The sequence below is a fragment of the Trametes versicolor genome, assembly GCF_000271585.1.
Source record: "Trametes versicolor FP-101664 SS1 unplaced genomic scaffold TRAVEscaffold_15, whole genome shotgun sequence".
NCBI lineage: Eukaryota > Fungi > Basidiomycota > Agaricomycetes > Polyporales > Polyporaceae > Trametes > Trametes versicolor.
This window is the reverse complement of record NW_007360335.1, coordinates 497,094-514,135: the sequence shown is the minus strand read 5'-3', so window position 1 is coordinate 514,135 and position 17,042 is coordinate 497,094. Positions and strand designations below refer to the sequence as shown.

General features: G+C 56.7%; 8 protein-coding genes across 8 annotated transcripts; 6 read left to right on the top strand and 2 right to left on the bottom strand.

Annotated features, from left to right (window-relative positions):
- Positions 1–219: 219 nt before the first annotated feature.
- On the top strand, positions 220–1,803 carry TRAVEDRAFT_175745 (Clavaminate synthase-like protein; the record flags this gene model as incomplete). The annotated part of the gene is made up of 10 exons (XM_008046961.1): positions 220–283; positions 336–478; positions 540–665; positions 721–763; positions 812–929; positions 977–1,056; positions 1,114–1,129; positions 1,182–1,243; positions 1,307–1,410; positions 1,462–1,803. 10 exons carry the CDS (start codon positions 220–222, stop codon positions 1,801–1,803), a joined length of 1,098 nt encoding a protein of 365 aa, XP_008045152.1.
- A 726-nt stretch (positions 1,804–2,529) lies between these two features.
- Positions 2,530–4,127, top strand: TRAVEDRAFT_54030 (Clavaminate synthase-like protein; the record flags this gene model as incomplete). The annotated part of the gene is made up of 10 exons (XM_008046960.1): positions 2,530–2,593; positions 2,652–2,794; positions 2,852–2,977; positions 3,040–3,082; positions 3,136–3,247; positions 3,299–3,378; positions 3,435–3,450; positions 3,502–3,563; positions 3,618–3,721; positions 3,783–4,127. 10 exons carry the CDS (start codon positions 2,530–2,532, stop codon positions 4,125–4,127), a joined length of 1,095 nt encoding a protein of 364 aa, XP_008045151.1.
- A 173-nt stretch (positions 4,128–4,300) lies between these two features.
- TRAVEDRAFT_75474 (uncharacterized protein) lies at positions 4,301–6,429 on the bottom strand. Its single transcript, XM_008046959.1, has 3 exons — positions 5,554–6,429; positions 4,629–5,503; positions 4,301–4,564 (listed from the first exon to the last, which is right to left on the bottom strand). Exons 1-3 carry the CDS (start codon positions 6,377–6,379, stop codon positions 4,388–4,390), a joined length of 1,878 nt encoding a protein of 625 aa, XP_008045150.1. The 5' UTR covers positions 6,380–6,429; the 3' UTR covers positions 4,301–4,387.
- A 141-nt stretch (positions 6,430–6,570) lies between these two features.
- Positions 6,571–8,902, top strand: TRAVEDRAFT_75473 (uncharacterized protein). Its single transcript, XM_008046958.1, has 3 exons — positions 6,571–6,734; positions 6,806–6,824; positions 6,881–8,902. Exons 1-3 carry the CDS (start codon positions 6,634–6,636, stop codon positions 8,642–8,644), a joined length of 1,884 nt encoding a protein of 627 aa, XP_008045149.1. The 5' UTR covers positions 6,571–6,633; the 3' UTR covers positions 8,645–8,902.
- A 404-nt stretch (positions 8,903–9,306) lies between these two features.
- Positions 9,307–11,727, bottom strand: TRAVEDRAFT_32193 (alpha/beta-hydrolase). The gene is made up of 14 exons (XM_008046827.1): positions 11,345–11,727; positions 11,218–11,273; positions 11,112–11,158; positions 11,002–11,059; positions 10,921–10,940; positions 10,721–10,865; positions 10,530–10,667; positions 10,260–10,473; positions 10,056–10,199; positions 9,869–9,991; positions 9,791–9,810; positions 9,592–9,735; positions 9,497–9,524; positions 9,307–9,434 (listed from the first exon to the last, which is right to left on the bottom strand). Exons 1-14 carry the CDS (start codon positions 11,585–11,587, stop codon positions 9,357–9,359), a joined length of 1,458 nt encoding a protein of 485 aa, XP_008045018.1. The 5' UTR covers positions 11,588–11,727; the 3' UTR covers positions 9,307–9,356.
- A 917-nt stretch (positions 11,728–12,644) lies between these two features.
- Positions 12,645–13,427, top strand: TRAVEDRAFT_136273 (uncharacterized protein; the record flags this gene model as incomplete). The annotated part of the gene is made up of 2 exons (XM_008046957.1): positions 12,645–12,782; positions 12,834–13,427. The coding sequence occupies 2 exons, from the start codon at positions 12,645–12,647 to the stop codon at positions 13,425–13,427; spliced, it is 732 nt and encodes a 243-aa protein (XP_008045148.1).
- Positions 13,428–13,553: 126 nt separating this feature from the next.
- On the top strand, positions 13,554–14,616 carry TRAVEDRAFT_75471 (uncharacterized protein; the record flags this gene model as incomplete). The annotated part of the gene is made up of 4 exons (XM_008046956.1): positions 13,554–13,742; positions 13,824–14,003; positions 14,066–14,257; positions 14,332–14,616. The coding sequence occupies exons 2-4, from the start codon at positions 13,869–13,871 to the stop codon at positions 14,614–14,616; spliced, it is 612 nt and encodes a 203-aa protein (XP_008045147.1). The 5' UTR covers positions 13,554–13,742; positions 13,824–13,868.
- An 896-nt stretch (positions 14,617–15,512) lies between these two features.
- Positions 15,513–16,715, top strand: TRAVEDRAFT_136448 (fumarate reductase/succinate dehydrogenase flavo protein domain protein; the record flags this gene model as incomplete). The annotated part of the gene is made up of 1 exon (XM_008046955.1): positions 15,513–16,715. The coding sequence occupies one exon, from the start codon at positions 15,513–15,515 to the stop codon at positions 16,713–16,715; it is 1,203 nt and encodes a 400-aa protein (XP_008045146.1).
- Between the last annotated feature and the right edge of the window lie 327 nt (positions 16,716–17,042).

Below are 17,042 nucleotides of genomic sequence, written 5' to 3'. Positions count from 1 at the left end.
TCTCAAGCTCAGGTCATTGGCTCGCACGAAGATTCGCAGGATGCCGTGGAGGGTTCGCCATGTCTCCACACGATTGCGTGATGCTCTCGCACTGTCGACGTCTCCCGGCTTTCCGGCTTCTCAGAGACTCAGAAGTTCATATCAAGGGCAGGAGCATTCCCACAGTTCTCTGAGATCGACGACTGCGTTCAAAGCTTTCTACCTGCAAGCCACATCGACATGCCTGCGACAACCTTCTCGTCTATCCCGCACTATGAACCTGCGCCCCCAACTCATGAAGAATGTGCGTACATGTGTCAAATTGCGCGGGATGTACCAAATTAACAACGACGTAGTGGAATGGGCAGATATCCCCATTATTGACATCTCGAAGGCCGGTACGCCGGAGGGTCGCGCGGAGCTCGCGCCCCCAGCAAGGGATGCGATGCGAACTCAAGGCTTCCTCTACATAATCAATCACGGATATACTCAGACGCAAGTACGTATCAGCGACATTGCCGCGCGCATGTTCGCTCGTACTGATGCTGCGGCGAGAATAGAACGAGCGGGTCTTTGACATCGCAGACCTGCCATTCGCTCAGGTGCCCGAAGAAGAGAAAAGACTCTTCGCTGGGGATATCAAGAAGACGGGATCATATAGGGGTTACAAGCTTCGGAACTACTGGGTGAGTAGCTTCGAAAAATGACCTTCATTGTGGCTTCTCTGAACATTACGTCCAGCACATCGACAACGGTGTTCATGATCAGCTTGAACACTACAACTGTGAGTCCATAGTTGAATCATTGAACGTATATTGACTTTCTGTGGCAGTACACCGAGCGATAGACCAGCAAAACCAGCAGCACCCCAAGGCTTTGCAGCCGGTTCTTCCGGAGATACGCGCTTTCGCTGAACACAATCACCATAACGTACTCCATCCACTACTCAGGTACGAGTGTGCTCAGCATGCTGTTGACGTTCTTGACGCCCTTGAAGGCTCCTCGCACTGGGCATGGAGCTCCCCGAAGATGCACTAGTTGAACAACACGGATTTGATTCGAAGGGAGAGACCTATGGTATGCTGCTGTTTCCTTGCCTGTTAATGGCCTACTCAACACGGTATCATAATCTAGTTCGCTTCATGAAATAGTGAGTTGTCGGTACTTTAATCGCCCAATTCCGTCAACTGACCCCACCGAAGTTACCCTCGGACTGATGATGAGGAGATAAAGACTAAGAACGTCTGGCTTAAGGGACACACTGGTTAGTGACATGCGACGCGATCATGTTAGGCTTCTTTGACCTCCTGTGGTCTTGCCTTCTTAGACTTCGGTACAATTACCATCCTCTGGAGCCAACCCGTTTCCGCCTTGCAGATCCTGTCTCCAGACGGCAAATGGAGATGGGTCAAGCATATCCCAAATGCCCTCGTACGATTTTCCTTGCGCTTTTCTCACGCGGTATTCACTCTCTTGTGCTAGGTCGTCAACGCGGGGGATGCTATGGAATTCCTTTCAGGCGGCTTCTACAAGGCTACTATTCATCGCGTCGTCCAACCCCCCGCGGACCAGCGCGGTCATACACGTGTTGGTGCCTTCTACTTCGCGATGACGGACGACGACGTCCGGCTCATCCCCTTTACCGAGAGCGCTGCGTTGCAGAGGGCCGGCATCGTACGCCGGTGCGACGACGCCGATGCGCCGACGATGGAGCAGTGGCGACGGGGCCGAACAAGTGCGTATGGCCAATCTGAACTGAAGAAGAAGGACGAAGTCGTCGAAGAGGAAGTCATCAACGGAGTCGTAGTGAAGCACTACAACTAGGGCTGGCCTCAGCCGCGCTATCCTCTATGTATCCTCTATGTAAGTTAGAATGGAGCCAATGACCTGATAGCGTTGTACTCGTGATATGCACGGCCCAAGTCTCTCTATGGTCACACGCTCGCGGGAGACGATGCGGCTTACAGGTATAGATGGAACCCGAGGCTGTCGCGGAGTTCCAAGGCCCCGTAGAACCCCGCAGTAATCAGAGAGGTACGTCTGTTTCCCCACACTTCCCAGAGTATGACCACGGTGTTCCTTTCTGACCTTCTTACCTCGGGCTCTAGTGCGAGACTATGGAACCCAGGGGTGGGCGAAGTACATAGACCCCTCGCGTCTCGCGCCTAGAATGCAGCACCGGATACTGTAGTCCTATTCGACATGGCCCCTCTCTTCTCCACTCACCATTCGAGTCCCTCCGCCGCGGGAGGCCGAAGCGGCAACCCCCCGCCTTGATACACCGCTATTTCTGCGTGGGGCTTCACGCATCATGCTCTTCTGAGGCGAACTCATGACGGCCTGCGCGATTGCGTGCTCCCCTCGCACGTTGGTCATAGGGCGCAAACGCCGTACACTCACTTCCAAATTTTGAGCTTGTATGACCACGGTCGTGTATATAGATCGTTCTTTTCCGGTACAGTTGAGGGTCTCAGAGCCGTCGTTAACGACGCACTCCAGGCATAAGCATCACTTTCATTCCACCAGCCTCGAAAGCTCGACTAGTACCCGATGCCTGGCACAACAATCCCTCCCGTGCCTCACTATGTCCCGGCTCCACCGACGACGGAAGAGCGTACGTTTGCCTTGTTGTCTTTCAGGGTACTAGCATAGCTGACCTCTACCTTATACAGTGGAATGGGCTGACCTTCCGATAATCGACCTCTCCAAAGCGAGCACGCCCGAAGGGCGGGAGGCTCTCGCGCCACAAGTGCGCGACGCCATGCGCACATACGGCTTCATGTATGTCGTCAACCACGGCTTGAACCAAGCACAGGTGAGCTGGGGAGGGTGATGGAAATTTGTGTAAAGGCTGAATGTCGCACACTTGAAGAACGAGCGCATCTTCGACATCGCGGACGTTCCGTTCACGCAGGTGGCCGATGACGAGAAGAAGAAGTTCTCGTACGACATCAAGGCGACGGGGCTCTACAAGGGCTACAAGCTGCGTCAGTACTGGGTGGGTGTTCTCCGCTGAGCCAGCCACTAGAATTGTGCTCCTTACCCTCGACTGCGGGATAGCACATCGACAATGGTGTCCGGGACCAGATCGAGCACTACAACAGTGCGTTGAGTCTAGTATCCGAGTGCATATTGCAACTGACTTCTCTCGTAAAGTGCATCGCGGGATCCTTCAGCAGGACCACCCCCAGGCTTTGAAGCCGTTCATGCCTGAGATCCGCGCGTTCGCCGAGCACAACCACTACAACATCCTTCACCCTATCCTTCGGTATGTTTCGTTCCTCAGGTGTAGCCTGCCTCTGATTTGGCCTCTATCCAGTTTGCTTGCGCGCGGTATGGAGCTGCCTGAAGAGACGTTCGTAGACTTCCACGGCTACGACCATAAGGGAGAGGGGTGGAGTGCGTATATTAATACATCATGATGTGAACTAAGCTGACACGCAGTTGACCTACAGTTCGTTTCATGAAGTAGTGCGTGCTTTCCACTACCCGCGCCCAGCGAACTACGCTCACGTCGAACAGCTACCCCCGAACGAACGAGGATGAGGAGAAGACGAGGAACGTCTGGCTCAAGGGCCACAAAGGTATACTTCATCTACAAGCTCGTCTACCGACTCCAATGCTCATTTAGAACGTAGACTTTGGTACGGTCACCATCCTCTGGAGCCAGCCCGTGGCCGCGCTACAGATCATGTCCCCCGACGGCAAGTGGCGCTGGGTCAAGCACATCGACAACGCCCTGGTATGTTCCTATCCTTCCCTTTAACTGTTATCAACGAGCGCACAGACTGACACGGCCCCAGGTCATCAACGCCGGCGAGGCGATGGAGTTCCTCTCCGGCGGTTTCTACAAGGGCACGATCCACCGCGTGCGCCAGCCGCCCGCGGACCAGCAGGGCTACCCCCGCCTCGGCGTGTTCTACTTCGCGCTTGCGGACGACGAAGTGAAGCTCGCACCTATGCTCCACAGCCCTGTGCTGCAGCGTGAGGGTGTCGAGCGCCGCTGGGAGGACGACGCGCAGGCGCCGCTCATGGAGGAGTGGCGCAAGGGCCGCACGAGCTCGTATGGGACCGCGCAGCTCAAGAAACGCGATGACGTCGTCGAGGAGGAGGTCATCAACGGTATCGTTGTGAAGCACTTCAACTAGTCACGGCGAGGGAGGCGGGTCCACTTGAGAATTGATGCAGACTTCCTGCGAAGTGTACGATAATGTCCTGTCATGCATCCTGGACGGGTATGAGCGAATTTAAACCTACCTTTGCGCCAGTTAGCCTCGAGCATCATCGCATCTGGTGTCAGCTCGATCCTTGAAAACCCCGTATGGGTCCAAGAATATCGTATCGAACAGAGGTGCAGAGTTACAGCAAGAGTCGGAGCAATATGCAAACAATGTTCTATGCAACAAGATCAGTCCAGTCCGCCAAGTCCGCCCTTCTTCCCTATCCGTACACTCCCCTGGAACGGGAGACCAGTCAGCTCCATCTCGCCGTCGCGCCCGTTGGCGAACGGCAGCCCGTTCACGCGCGCGGCGACCGCTGCCACGCCCTGCACACCTGCGAGCGCGCCCTGGGTGCCAAAGATTACCTAGAGAGCGCGCAAGGGTTCAGCGTCAATGAAGGCACGCGAAGCGATGGGAAGACGGGCGTACCTTGGACACAAAATTGCTGAACTCGCGCTCGCGCCCGGGCAATACCTCCAATGGAACGTCCACGATGTGCGCCGTCACTGCGACGGTCGATCCTGAGCCCTCCGGACCCTCTACCGATACGCACTCCGCGGGCAGCCAGTCCTCCGGGAGGATGTGCGCGAACGCATGCGCGGGGAGCGGGTCAGGTAGGGGTTGCGCAGGCGGCGGGTCGCTGTGTTTGTCCCCAGTAGAGTCGGTATCTGAGTCGTTCGTACCAGGGCCGGGAACCGCGCCGTCGAACACGAGCACATCCGGGAAGACGCGGCTCGCGTTTACGCCGACGTTAATGCCGCGCGGTAAAACGACGAGCGCGTGCACGGTCCCGCTGGCCACCATCATCGTGCCCACGGGCTTGATGTGCATGTCCGTGATCGACACGTTCTGCAGGATCTCCGGCTTGGGACGTGGTGCGGGGAACGTGGTGTTAACGATAAGGTTAGGCAGGAGCGGGGTGGTGATTTGTATGTCGGCGTCCCGCCCGGAGATGTACTCGCTCACGAACACCGAAAGGGCGCCAGAGGCGTTATTCGCAAGTGGAACGACGGTTCCGTCCACGGTGAAGGATATGTTCGGATGGGTCAAAGCGAAGGGATGTGAGTGCACGGAGGCCACTGGGACCGAAGAAGAATCGGGCGAGGGGAGAGCGATGATGAAAGGGAGTGGCGGCGAGATGAACTCGAGGTCTAGTGGTACAGGATTTATTGCCGTGGCGTTGGCGGAGATGCGAATGGTGTCGTCTTCTGAAGTTATATCAAACGACTCGAGGGTGACTATATCGGAGAAGTTGGGGAGCTCGCTATTATTTCCGGGGGTAGGCAGGCCGGGAACCGGGGGAACTAATGCGGATGAGCTTTGCATACGTGGACGCAGGCGTGACTGCACTCACTCTTCATGTTTATCACTGGGCGAACGTTCGTGTGCGACACCGCAAAGAGACTTCTCCACCCAGAGTCGCGCAACCCGCCGCCATGCACGACCGCCTGCGGGACGCTTGCCTGTACGCTCACAAAGCCGATCTTCCAGCTCTCCCGGACGAACCGAAGCAGCGCAGGGACGTCGTTAGTCGGCTTGATGCGCACTGGGACTTCCACAGGGGTGAGCCAGCCAAAACCCTTCGTAGGAGGGTCGGCGGTGAGTGGAATCTCGAATGGCATGGGTGTGATCGTCGCCAGCACGTCGTCCGGATGCGCCCTCGGCGACACTTGTATTGAGGAGAGCGTTGTTGTGACGCGGTCGAGGCGGCGAATACCCCACCGTCCGAGAGACTTCCACATTGAATAAAACACACCGTCGTCCTCTGCACGCTTGACACCGACCACTATGCCAGCGTCCAAGCCGACCCTCCCAGAAACCAGAAGCAGAACGCCCTCCTCCGGCGACGCGGAGAGGACCTCCACTCTATCCGGCCCCTGCATGACTAGAGCGCGCTGCAGGATCTCTTCCGGCGGAATTTGAGAGGCATGAGAGCCGTACGAGTACGCGATGATAGCCACCAGCGCGAAGACCAAGACACAAATCGACAGAGATATTAGGAAGACATAAAGCAGTCGAGAGTAGAGTCTTCGGCGCGCCGTACGAGGGTTCTCGATGCTGGCATCGCGAGACGAAGAGAGAGAGCCTGAGGTCGACGCAAGGAGCGGTGTATGTTCGGTGGGCTCAATGTCTTGCGCCCGCGCCTTTCCCTTGTCAAGCCGGTGAGATGGGGTGTCCATCGAGGACGAAGACGGCGGCACTGTGTAACTGGCAGTGGTCGACGTCGTGGTAGAGGAGTAAGGGCACGATGCAGCAGGCGCCAGTTGTCCGACTCGGAACCAGGCTCACACCATGATCACTGCATTGGCTGCAAACCCCCTCTTCCTCCTCCTCCTTCATCCTCTCTAGACGGTTACCTGAAGGCACACAGGCTCTTCTGCAGAGGCTCGGACAACAGTGACCAACTATCCTGTCTTCTTCTTACTCACCAGTCATGGCACCAGTCGAAGTTGGCAATCCTCAGCCTGTCGATCTAGCGCGGGCTCTCCTTGCATCCATGCATCGTGAACAAGATCTTGGACAGCTCAGTCAGAGGTACGCACACAACCTTTCTTTAGTTTGGACTCGCGACCAGCCACTCACGAGTCTTGATTGCTTCGCCATAGCACACTAGATATTGAAGCGGTACAGAAAGATCATCAACGTTGCAGGGATATGATTGCTCACTCGTACTATGCTAGCTGTACTCGATCGACCAGCTCGTATTCGACGTCGTGAAGGTCGTCCGGGGACTCATCAACTCACACTCCGCAGTGAACCGGCTTCCTCCCGAGCTGCTCCTGAAAATCTTTTCGAACGTGCCTCGACGTGGACCCCTACTTCGCCCCGATCACGATGAAGACGATGAAGACGAAACTTACGATGCCAACGTCACCTTCGTGTCCGACAACATGTGGAGAGTTCAGGATCTGTTTCCCCTCACGGCCGTCTGTCATAGGTGGCGCGAGCTGGCCCTAACCACACCACTGTTGTGGTCGACATTCGTGGCGGACGATAGTGCTGAACGTGGCAGGACCCGCCGGGCGCTGTCATACAAAAACTATGTCCACCGATGTCCCCATGGCCCTCTCTACGTCACCCTTCGTGAAATTCGGGATGGAAATGCGGTGCTAAACAGGCTCGAAGAAATGCGTGAGCGTGTGCAGGAGCTCCATGTGGTGGGTCCCTTAGGATACTGCTACCCCGAATATCACCGCTGCGCCGCCCTCGCGCTTCCACGCTTCCCCAATCTCGAACGGTGCGCATGGATCAGCCATCCTATGGACACGAGTGCACCACACCCATTTCAGTTTTGCGATACACCGAAGCTCCGTACCTTAAAGCTATTCTGTCCTCTCTTCATTCCTCACAACATATATCCAGCGCTAACGGATCTCTCAATCACCGGCCCGTCTCCCAATGGTGATGTTGGGCAACTCCTGAAGCTCCTCTCCTCCGCACCCCGATTGCAAGCCCTGAAGGTCGAGACACTGCGCGGACCGCCCACAGGCTCTCCTATGTTTCGTATCGATCTTCCACAGCTCCGCCTTTTCGAGGTTCGTCATACCACCGACAGGAGGTACGCGGACGCCATGGTTTTCAGGAACGCATTGCTCTCTTCCTTGACAATTCCCCCGTCTTGCAAAGTACATCTCGGCTTTATGCACCCAGCGCATATAGAACCCTCCATGACGCAGTATCCCCGCGTTCTCACCGCCACGCGGTTGAGCATCACCGCACCGCAGCCTCATCCCGGCTTTGAGGCGGCCACTCTCCTGTTCTCAATCGAGAGCGGTCCCCTGAGAGTATCCCTCCAGGCGACGCATGGGGTATATAATGATGATTTGGTCCCTGATCTAGGCGCCTCCCTCTCCGCTCTGGCGTTCACCTCCATCCGCAAGCTATCGGTGGGATGGGGCCTATACCCGCTCTGTGGGCCGCGTCTCCCTTCGAACTCCCTCCTCCATGCATTCCCTCATCTCGACTTGCTGCGGGTAGCCCCTGAGGCTTTCCACCACGAAGAGCAGCGGCCGTTGCAATTCCTCTTGAACGTACTTGCCGTCCTTCGGCTCGACGCAGACGGCGAGCACACCGTCGCAGGACCGCCCGCATGCCCAAAGCTATCGCGGCTGTGGGTAGACTGGTCACACACTTCGGAGCTACCGCCCGTCGTAGACCCTCTCCGCGAGTTCGCAGCCCTACGCGCGGAGCAGGGATATCCGCTTTCTCGCGTCTTCGTCGCCGATCGAGGGCAGGATTACCGACCCGATGCCGAGCCTCCGCTAGTTTTTCACTACACGGTGTACGAATACGACGGCAGCCTCACCCGTGTCCTGAACGAGCCCGCGAAGATCGAATTCGTCGACGAAGGCCGCATGAAGGCGCAGTGTGAAGCGATATTCGCACAGCTCTGGGATGGGGTTGAGGCTGCAGAAGCGGGTACCGTGACGGGTGTGGTCCCTTGATATCGAGGGTGTGTCCTATGGCTCTTGCGAATAGAATTCCCGCATCCGTGCCGTACGTGGTTGGTACTTAGCAAAGCTCTCCTCCCGAACAACGGATGTAAACATACGAGCTACTTACGTTATGGCTCATCTCGCAGCTTTATCTTCTGTGATAGGCGTCAAGGGGTCTTACTACTCTCAAACCCGTACTCCGTAGTACTTACACAAAGCTCCCTCGTGCACTTATTTCTCGCAGAGACGGTCAATAGCAAATCCTGCCCCGATTTACACTGATCCCGACGCCAGCGCAATGCCAGCCTTGCTGTACGGCTTTGTACTGAATTATGAGACCTGCAAGATGTACTACGAGACACGCCAAGTTCACATCCGGTATCGCAACAAAAGCGACGTACAGGAAGGACTCACAAGTCCAGAACAGTTCGAGGAGATCTGGGGCTCCATGACCGTTTCTCCATTGCCAATGTACTGTTCTGCTTTCGAACCTCGTTAAAATTATGAGCATGGCAGTTCGGCGACGTCTCGTACAGTGGCCCCAAGGCCTCCTGTGTAGTTGGCCATGCTCGAGAGCAGAGAAACTGCGTTTTATACCTTGGTGCGAAGGAAGGTCGTTACCGATTCCTCGCACATCTCAGCATAAAGCTCGCATGAAGAAGCTAAGCAGAGGCGAGGCTGCTATATATTTGGCGTACGCGCTGCTGATTATGACAGGCAATTAGGGGACGGAGTGGAGCTGTTCCATGTGCACGACCTGCGAGAAGATCTCGAACGCCGCTTCAGGCTGGAACGCAGGCTGATCGCACGACACCAAAGTCAGAAAATGGCTCCGGGCACCTTGCAAGATAGGCGACGTACAATTTCATGCCCTGCCTGGTAAACACGCCTACATAAGGGGAATGCGAGTAGTAAGTGGGCGTGCCGAGGTGTAACGACGGAGAGAAGATACGCACGCGAAAGAGAAGTTGTCCACATTCTGAACAGCGGCGACAGGGGTGCCGTGGATGGTGATGTTCGTGAGCGGGGTGCGGTGCAGCGTCTCGTTGCCGTACCAGTCCATCGCGAGCACGGATGCGTGGCCTCCAAGCCAGTTGCAGCTGCATATGGCGTTAGTATCCCTGCCATCTCGGTCTGAGAGCGCGATGAACTCACTTGATATCTGCATCACCGGCCTACACATCTGCCGGTAAGTCGTGTGCCAGTAAACACGAAGAAGCATGAGGAACGCACCCAAATCAACATCTTGAGGCGCGAGTTTGCGAGCGCGGCGAGCTGCGGGAGCAGCGTGCGTGCATCATCGCCCGTCCTAGAGAACTGGTTTCCGACAGGGTTTGAACACTCGGCGTAACGGCCCTGACGCGCACACAGAGCGCCAACTTCAGATACATCCGCGAAGAACACGACGAGCGTGGCATACCTGGGCGCCAATCTTGTCCAGGATGGTCGCGTTCCGGAGGAACTTGACGTAGAACTCGGGCGGGAACGGGTTCGGTGTGGACGAGTTCTGGCGGAGGTCGTCCGAGTCCCTGTCGCCGACCGCGGCGAAGAACACATTCTCGACCTACGCGTCATGACCGTGAGCGACAGGTATTCGAAGACCGTTAAGATAAAATCTGCTTACGCAGAAGTCATCTGCGGTACCACAGATGTCGTTGCTGTCGGGCCCTTCCCCAGCGGCATAGCATGCCAGCTCCTGGTCACGGCAGCCTCCAACTTCGAAGTACGACTGGTTGAGCTTCGCGAGCACGGCCGGTGTCTGCAAAGGACCGTATCCGGGTGCATCCGTCGCGAAGTCGACGTACGCCTGGTTCTGGAGAAGCGGATCGTACCACCCGCTGCAAGCGCTCAGTCAGTGCGCCTGAGGAGTGCCGGAGAAGAGGGACGGGCGCACTTGTTGATCATGAGCGCGCTGACGTTGATGAGCTCGCCCTTGAGCGTGTGGTTCTTGATCTTTGCGTTCTGCTCGTCGAAGAAGGTGACGAACTCGGGCCCATAGTGCCCGCCGTAGCTCTCGGTCGCGAACACGAACCTGCAAAGTCATAATAAGGGATGGTGGGATGCTGTAGCAGAAGGTGGACGTACTCGCGACTCTGGAACTTTGCAAACTGCTGGCTCTCGAAAAGCACCTGGAACGCCTGCCATACGGCGGGCGCTGCCGCGAACGTGCTGTTCACGTCAACAGTGCCAAAAGAGAAGCCGGTGCCGATGGGCTGGTCGATGTAGATAACTGTCGTGAAACGTCAGAACGGTGGAAGCCAAGATGCGCAGAAGAATGGGCGCACTGTTGCTGATGTTGTTCCAACTGTGTGCGCGGAGAATCAGTAGACGCGTTATATCTGACGCGCAGAGATTCAAGTTCGTACCTGAACGGGTTGAGCACGGTCGTCTGCCCATCCGCTTCCACCTGACAAGGGCCATGCTCTGGAAACTCTTGTTAACTCGATCACAAGTGCCATCCGTGCATACGGCGCACCCTGGAACAAGCCTATCATGGAGGAGCATCCAGGACCGCCATTGAGCCTGACGTTTATGCAGACTGTTACATTGGGATATCAGAGGGCATCAGGCGACAAGCTTACCATAGAGTGAAGGGCGCTGTTTCGGGGTTGTGGCGGGCCTCAAAGAACCAGAACCACTATCAAATCAGACCATGTGAGCAAGCCTCGGCAACGCCGACTCAGAACATGCTCTGGGCTGGTTACGCACCATGGACATGTTCGTTCCGACATCGAGGTATCCCGAGAGCTGCTCCACACCCGGAGTGGTCTCGCACACGCCAGAGTTGCGTACAAATCGAAGCTTGGCATCCGGAACGACTTGGGACGTAAACTCCCCACGCGAAGTCTGCAGAGAAGTCTCTGCCGGGACCGCCGTAGCAGAGACCCTCGAAGCAAATACCCCAATAACGAAGGCGGCGGTAAAAACCCGGGCGTACGAAAGGAAACCCATGTCCGACTCGGAAACGTGCGCGATGGGGAAGGAGGGAGACCTCGGGACACTGAAGGTCGCCCGTCGGAGGTACGGGTTTTATACGGGTTTCTCGCCTCTGGATGATCATGCGCCCGAGCGAGGTGGAACAGAGCGTACGGCATGGTACTGGGTACAAATCGCATATCTTGGTGGGAAGACGCGCGGTACAGAAGGCTGCTACTGCATGGTGCAGCATCTGGAAATAGCTCCGGAGGTCACGGTCATGCATCTTGATAAGGCAGAGGAAGCGAGCAGAAATGTAGTGCAACATACCAAATCTGCAGCTCCGAGTCTTCGCCAGATCATGTACAACACGCAACACTCAGACTGTCTCGGCCGTTGCGAATATGTTCCTCGTACATGTGCAGGCGTGATGACGGAGAATGCGAGAGATGTGTCCACGCGGTCGTCCGAGCTGGACGCTCAGCTGCACTCATTCGGCATTTGCCGGATGGGCGCTTACATCAACCTGTGAGGCCCTAGCACAATTATGTCCACTCAGAACCTTCCTTCATCGTCTCACTCATTCTACACACTCGAGCGGGTGCATCATCCTGTTGGAGAGATGCAACAGCTCGTGACTATTGCGCGGAAAGAACAAGGCACGTTCATCTGCAAGTTGGCCGTACAACGCGGCCACAGAAGTCGGTCAACACACCAAAACCGTAGGTGGCCGCCATCTGCTTCGCCAGGTTTTGTGTAGCTCATCTCAATTCCCGCTCTAGTATCTGTGACGCACTAATATGCTGCGCTTGATTTGCCACCGCCCTTGACACTCATACGGACCTCCATCATCCAGGGCGCTGCCGCTCGAAACGCGAATGTTGTACAAGGGCTCCGCAGCCGAAGATTCGCCGACACACAATTGAGATATCTAGAGCTGCGTACCTGGATGAAAATGCGTCCATGGATTTACTCAGAGGAGAAGATCGAATGGGAAGGCAAGAACCCGATGAGCTTCTGATTCTCAGCGTCTTCTACGTCCCGCAACGCCCTATCGGCCACTACTCATCATCCCTTCTATCTTTCTACAGCTATGAGCGGATACTGCTCGTCCACAAATATTATTGATGTCGCTCGTAAAGCGATTGCGATCTTTGCACGCGAAGGGCCCAAGTGTTGTCTCGTCGGCAGTGTGGCGAGCTACGCATACGGAGTCTCCCGCACTCCAAACGTGAGTGACATCTCTTACCAACGTCGACCCGGAGTCTTACCACGGTAATAGGATGTTGACTTAATCATTCTTACCGAACTCTATGACCAGGAGAGGCTCAAGCAGATGCTCGTGCACTCGGACTCCAACTTCCATCTTGTCAACTCTCGCAACATCTACGCCACTTACAAGGTCCTCTGGTACCGCTTCCCCTCATCATACCTCGCCAAGCGTTGCAAGGTCGACATACTCGACCCTGGGATCATGAACATTCCGAATGTTCCACCTGAACACCTCGTCTCGAAGGCTCCATACAACCTCCCACTCATGCCGCTCATCTCCCATCTATTCTTGAAGCTTCAGGCGTGGTCGGACCATCGCGCGGCGACGAGAAGCGACCTCCAACTCAAGCAGTACACTGATCGACGGGACATTGACCAGCTCCTCGAGATCGTGTATCGAAGCGGCGATCGTATCCGATCTCCGGTGCTCAAGTGGCTGCCGGAGTCTATGGTCTCTGCTGCGTCGACGAGGCTGCAGGATTATCTCTTCCGCGGCTCTCCGAGTACCCGTAGGCAATGGGAGGCTCTCGGTTTTGTGGTGCAACTCGAGAATGCCGGTGTGTTTATATCCCACTGTCCATATTGCTCACACGCGAGGAGCTGATACTTCTCTTCAAAGGTAAATGAGTCCTGGCGCGGATGTGCCACGTCCCGAGTGTTTTGAATCATGCATCCTCGGTCACATTCTTGAAACGACCCTTTCGTCATACTCCCCCTGTCTATATGGGATAGCATCTCTCGCTGACAGTCTATCCAAGAATTCGAAGCATTGAATGACTGAGCTCCACCCAGACGACCGTGCATGCAATACCCACCCCTGAGAAGCGTCGGTATACAACCCTCCCTCGATCATGTCAAGGGCTTATCGTACATGTAACCTATCGCCCGTGGTAGCAGGGGTTCCATTGCGGGGATATGGGTGTGTGAACTGTATAGTCGTGCACGCTGCCAGACTACCGCAGCACACCGGTGACCGATTGTAACTCACGGACAACCGCAGAACGACTAGCACCTCTCGCTCTCCCTTGCACTCGTGTTTCAAGCCATGGCTCTCCTTACTGTTGCACAAATCCTCGACGTCGCGCGGAAAACAATCGCAATCTTCGAGAGCCACGGTCTGAAGTGCTGTCTCATGGGTAGCGCCGCGAGCTATCTGCACGGGGTCAAGCGCACACCGAATGTGAGTACCCATCCAGCACTGCTCGAATGGAACCATCACTCACGAGCAGACCGCAATGCAAGGACGTCGATCTCGTCGTCCTATCTACCACCTTCACCCAGGAGGCGCTCAAGGAGCTCCTCGTGCGCGAAGACAGCCAATACACCCTCGTCCGTTCGCGCAACCCCCGGGCAACCTACCGCGTGCTTTGGTACCGCTTCCCCGGCACATATGAGCGCTGCAAGGTCGACATCCTCATCCCCGGCGTCCTCAATGTACCTAACGTTCCCCCGCCCATATCGTGACCAAGGCCCCGCACCATCTCCCCGCGATGCCGCTTCTTCCACAGCTGCTGCTGAAGCTCCAGGGGTGGTCTGACCACCGTGCATCAACGCGGTCGGATATGCAGTTCAAGCAGTACCTCGACGTGCGCGACATCGAGGCGCTCCTGGCGATCGTGTGCAGGCGCGGGCTGCGCATCGACGACGAGGACGCGCAGTGGATCCCGGAGACGATGATCGCGGACGCCCTGAGCACGTTGCGGAGGTATGTGGTGTATGCGTCGCCGTATGGCGCCACAGACTGGAGGAAGCTGGGCTTCGAGCTCCCTGAAGAGAGCGTGGTGGAGTACTAGCAGTATTTGGGGGGTATGTTCAGTGAGCACTGCATTCCTCTCAGGTATATGCGTCTTTTGGCATAGCTGATGCTGATACGCGGTATAGAATGGCCGCTGGAGCCGAAGGGCGCTCTACGCCAAATTCCGCATGGCCGATGCGACCGGTGAATGTGTATAATCATGTGTATGCATGAAAGAATAGATTCAGAGCCCCAGTACCGAGGATAAAGCCGTCGGCGGATCAAGAACTGCCGCAGCTACAGCGAGCCCCCACATTCAGATAGCCCATCGGGTACGTACTTGACAAAAGCGCCCTGATTGCCCTCAACTTCAGTCCGCGAGTTGTTTGACCGGTGTGAGAGAGTGCTAACGCCGGAGAATCACATTGATGGCTAATCGAAGTCACCATCGGACAGAGAGTCGTGTTACAACGTTCGCACCGAGTCGAGCGCAGCGTCGTCGGGAGAAGGAGTTCGAGCCGTGGAAGATATGCACCTCCGCGGCCGGCTGGCCAGTCTTTCCTTCCTCACTCAGTCCTGCTTTGAATGGGTAGAGGGTTACGATTGGGTTTCGTGTCGACTTACTGAAGAAATGCAAAGCAGGTAAAGTGCGGGGGATTGACTTGGTATCTTGCCGCTGTTCAACTTGCAGAGTCAGTCGCGAAGGTACGCCCGCGGAGCCCCGATGCGGCTGTGTGTCTCCCGAGTCTGCGGAGATTACGAGTCGTATTAGTGAGTGTCATGTCATCGACGTCAGCTCTGGGTTGTTTGGTTGTGTGCTCACGGCTCTTACCAGTAAACAAGGACCGCGACAAAAGGGATAAAAAGGCAGAGGGATGCACACTCAAACCTCAGCACTCGCCGACCAGACTCGACAAGTCATCTCGTATCCAGCTCTCCAGACTCTTTTGAACGATGTCTACCGCTTCCCAGTACCAAACTCAGCCACGCATCGCCATCATCGGCGGCGGTCCTTCAGGCCTCGTCCTACTCCTCACCCTCCACAAGCGTGGTATACCCGCTACGCTGTACGAGCGCGAAGTCGACAGCAAGTCCCGCGCCCACCTGGGCGGCATGCTTGACCTCGAGTGGAACTCCGGCCAGCGCGCGCTCCGTGAGAACGGCATGGAGGACACTTTTAGGAAGTACTCCCGCCGCGACGCCGAGGAGTTCCGCGTCGGTGGAAAGGACGGTGTTTCCCTCTACAGTCGCGACAACCCCGAGGCCGACTCCCACGACCTCCGCTGCGCTCGCCCCGAGATCGACCGCCGTGTCCTGCGCGAGATCATGCTCGACGCCGTGCCGCAGGACGCAGTAAAATGGGACCACACCCTTGCATCCATCCGCTCGCTCGGGGGTGGGCAGCACGAGCTGACCTTCGCGAACGGTGCGGTGGTCGTTGCTGACATCGTCATCGGCGCCGACGGCGGCAAGTCTCGCGTCCGCCCTATACTTTCCCCCGCCGTTCCCCTCTACCACGGTTTCACCGGTGCGGAGATCTCTCTGGCCCCCGAGGTCGCAGCCCTTCCTGAGAACCGCGACATCAGCGACGGCGTCGGCAAGGGATCGTGCATGCTCGCTGAGGACGGCAAGGTCTTCACCTTGCAGCGGAACGGCAGCGGGCGTATTCGCGCGTACTTGTGGCACCGCAACACGCCCGACTGGACCCTTCCGCACGACCCGAAGGAGGCCAAGAAGGTCCTGCTCGACATCTTCGCGGACTGGGCGCCGTGGACCCGCAGGTTCATCGAGATCGCAGATGAGAACGCCATCTACATACGTCCTCTGTTCCACCTCGTCGTCGGCCACCGCTGGGAGCACAAGCCGGGGGTCACCTTGATCGGCGATGCGGCTCACCTGATCAGCCCCTTCGCTGGGGCTGGCGCCAACCTCGCGATGCGGGATGGGGTCGAGCTGGGATTGGTTCTAGCGGACGCGGTATCGAAAGGTCTGGCGCCTCAGGAGAGGGAAGCGGCGGTTGCGGTGTGGGAGGGGGAGATGTTCGCGAAGGTGGAAGGGTTTACCGCGGTTGCGTACAACAACGTGGAGCTTTGCTTCAGCTCTGCAGCTCCCCAGGCCGCCGTCAAAGCACTCCAGGACGCCATGGCTCAGACGTAGAAGCTCTACTACAGTGGTGTTGTCTCAGGAATCCTCTCCGAATTGCAATTGAATACGCTTTGTTCTTCCTTAGCGGTCATTATCACTGGCAAAACGTTCCGAGTACAGTAAGGGCTTTAAGCTACCCTAAGGCTTTGCTAAGGCTAGTGTTGCACCTGCAAATTCCGCAGCTCATCCCGCCGCCGCTGACAACCGGGTCACCGGACCACCGCTGAGTCGCTGCTGCAGACGGACAAACATCCATGAGGGTGCGGTACCTCGACGGCCGCGACATGTATGCCGGTGGTACTCGTAACGTACTACTGCACTGGCAAGGTGCTGGCAGTT